The sequence below is a fragment of the Coptis chinensis genome, chromosome 1, assembly GCF_015680905.1.
Source record: "Coptis chinensis isolate HL-2020 chromosome 1, ASM1568090v1, whole genome shotgun sequence".
Taxonomy (NCBI): domain Eukaryota; kingdom Viridiplantae; phylum Streptophyta; class Magnoliopsida; order Ranunculales; family Ranunculaceae; genus Coptis; species Coptis chinensis.
Window position 1 is genome coordinate 39,151,401 of NC_141456.1, and position 2,301 is coordinate 39,153,701.

At 48.6% G+C, this 2,301-nt stretch overlaps 1 protein-coding gene across 1 annotated transcript; it reads left to right on the forward strand.

The window, feature by feature from the left end:
- Nucleotides 1–1,119: 1,119 nt before the first annotated feature.
- On the forward strand, nt 1,120–1,592 carry LOC147523922 (uncharacterized). Its single transcript, XM_086572901.1, has 2 exons — nt 1,120–1,203; nt 1,254–1,592. Exons 1-2 carry the CDS (start codon nt 1,120–1,122, stop codon nt 1,590–1,592), a joined length of 423 nt encoding a protein of 140 aa, XP_086429027.1.
- The last annotated feature ends 709 nt before the right edge of the window (nt 1,593–2,301 follow it).

Genomic DNA, 2,301 nt, shown 5'->3' on the forward strand with positions numbered 1-2,301 from the left:
AATCGCGCATTACGATCTGGAAGTCGGAGGTGCCGAAGAGATTCAACCAGCCAAGGTTTGAGAGGTATGATGGGACTGGAGACCCCGCGGACCATATTCATCACTTCCGGCAGCATATGCCGCTGTGGCAGGAGCCACGGTATGACGGGCTATGATGTATGATGTTCCCGGCAAGCTTAAAAGGGGGAGCATCTGACTGGTATTACAGATTACCTTCTAAGAGTATTAATAGCTTTCTGGAGTTGGAGCAGGCATTCATTGACCATTTTATACACCAAAAGAAGCGTGTTGTGGACATTGTAGCATTGTTCAATGTAAGACAAAGGTCCGCTGAATCGGTGAGGGACTTCTTGTGTAGATTCAAGGCGGAGACCTTGAAAGTGGAGAATCTAGACGAAAGGATGGTGGTGATAGCTTTCGAGAGAGGATTGCGCCCGGGAACGAGGGTACATGAGTCGGTAGCCAAGAATGAAATTGCAACATTACAGGATTTATACCCGAGGGTGGAGAAGTACATCAGGTACAAAGACACCATGCAGAAGAAGGTGAGAAGGCCAGGGAAGGCGGTATTATCACTGGAAAAAGGCGAGGGACGTCGGCGATATGAGTCCTTGGACAAAGGAGGCAGCAGATACCAAGGATATTCGTCGCGGCCCGAGAGGAGCAGAGAAGAGGCTAGGAGGGAGAGTCGAGACAAAAAGCCCTATCGCGAGGTAGAACAAGTGTCACTGAACAAGTCGTTGAGTGAGATACTACCGTTGATTTAGAATTTGCAGGGGTATGAGGGTCCGCGAACCAAACCAGTGGAGGTACAAGGCAGACCCTATTGCGCCTATCATCAAATACATAACCATGAGACGGACGGCTGGTTGATTCAAAGGATGATAGGAAAGGGGTTGTTGAAGGAGTTTATATCATAAGAGGAAAAAGTAGAGCAAGCACCAACCCAGGGGAGGATATTAGGGACGATCAACGTAATCTTCAGTGGAGAGATATTGAGCCATAATGCACACCGAGACAGGATACGGTGGGCGGCGGGCAGCGAGCATACAGCAGGTCCACGAATCAGCAGGACATTCGCGGGCGACCTCCTGGTCCGCGAATGGAAGGGGAAGCATAATGTTCACCGATGTGGACCTTCAGGCCATCGATTCCCCGCATGAGGATGCGTTGGTGATCATAGTGGTGATGGGAAATTACATGGTAAAGAGGGTGTTAGTGGGCTACGGCAGTACGGTAGATTTACTGTTTAGAGGGACAATGGAGGAAATGAAGATAGAAAGGAAGCAGTTGACGGAACCTTTAGGGGAGCTTCTGCTCCCATTGACCACGGGACCAGTTATAGTGTTCTCGAGGTTCAAAGTGGTGGATGGGACTCGCAATACAGCGACATCCTAGGAAGGAGGTGGATTCACGAGATGAAAGCAGTGCCTTCTATATACTACCAAGTAATCCGATTCCCTACTCCTACCGGGGTATATGAGGTCCGAGGGGATCAAGTGACAGCCAAAAACAGTCACCAGAGTACAGTGAAGAAATTGATCCGCGGATCAGAGGAAGAGACTTCGCGTTCCAGGAAGAGGCAGGCATAGCAATTATAGTGCACCGTCGGGGAGGGGTCGGCGGAGTCAACAGAGGGACCGAAGACCTTGGATGAGATAGAAGTAGTGAATTTAGGGGAAGGCGACCAGGAGAAGTTCACATCAGTAGGTTCCAGTTTGTCTGAGGAATGGAAGGTTAAGTTAGTACATTTTTTATCTGCTAATAAAGATGTGTTTGCATGGACGATTGAGGAGGTCACCAGATTAGACCCAGAATTTGCATGTCATAAGTTACATATGAGGGAAGACGCTAAGCCAATAAGACAGAAGATGTGAGGCATTAGACCGAAGTACGCCAAAGGAATTCGCGAGGAGGTCGCCAGGTTGAAGGGGGCCGGTATAATACGAGAGGTGTCATTTACCGACTGGTTGTCAAATGTGGTCGCGGTGCCTAAGAAGAATGGCAAGGTACGTATGTGTGTCAACTTCATTGACATGAATTCAGAATGTCCTAAAGACAGCTACCCCATGCCGAGAGTAGACGAGCTGGTGGATAGAACCGCAGGGTTTAAAATATTTTCTTTCATGGACGCATCAATGGGATATAACCAGGTCGCCATATATGGGCCAGATCAGGAGAAGACAGCCTTCGTGGTAGAAGGCGGTACATATTGCTATACGAGAATGCCGTTTTGATTGAAGAACACCGGGGCTACATTTCAGCGGCTAGGGGAGAAAATGTTTGAAAACAAGATCCGAA

Excerpts from the sequence above, each read along its gene's own strand:
- LOC147523922 (XM_086572901.1), top strand. The coding sequence starts at position 1,120 with ATGTTCACCGATGTGGACCTTCAGGCCATCGATTCCCCGCATGAGGAT. Across the intron at positions 1,204-1,253 it reads TGGTGATGGGAAATTACATG|AGGGACAATGGAGGAAATGA; the intron begins GTAAAGAGGGTG and ends TTTACTGTTTAG.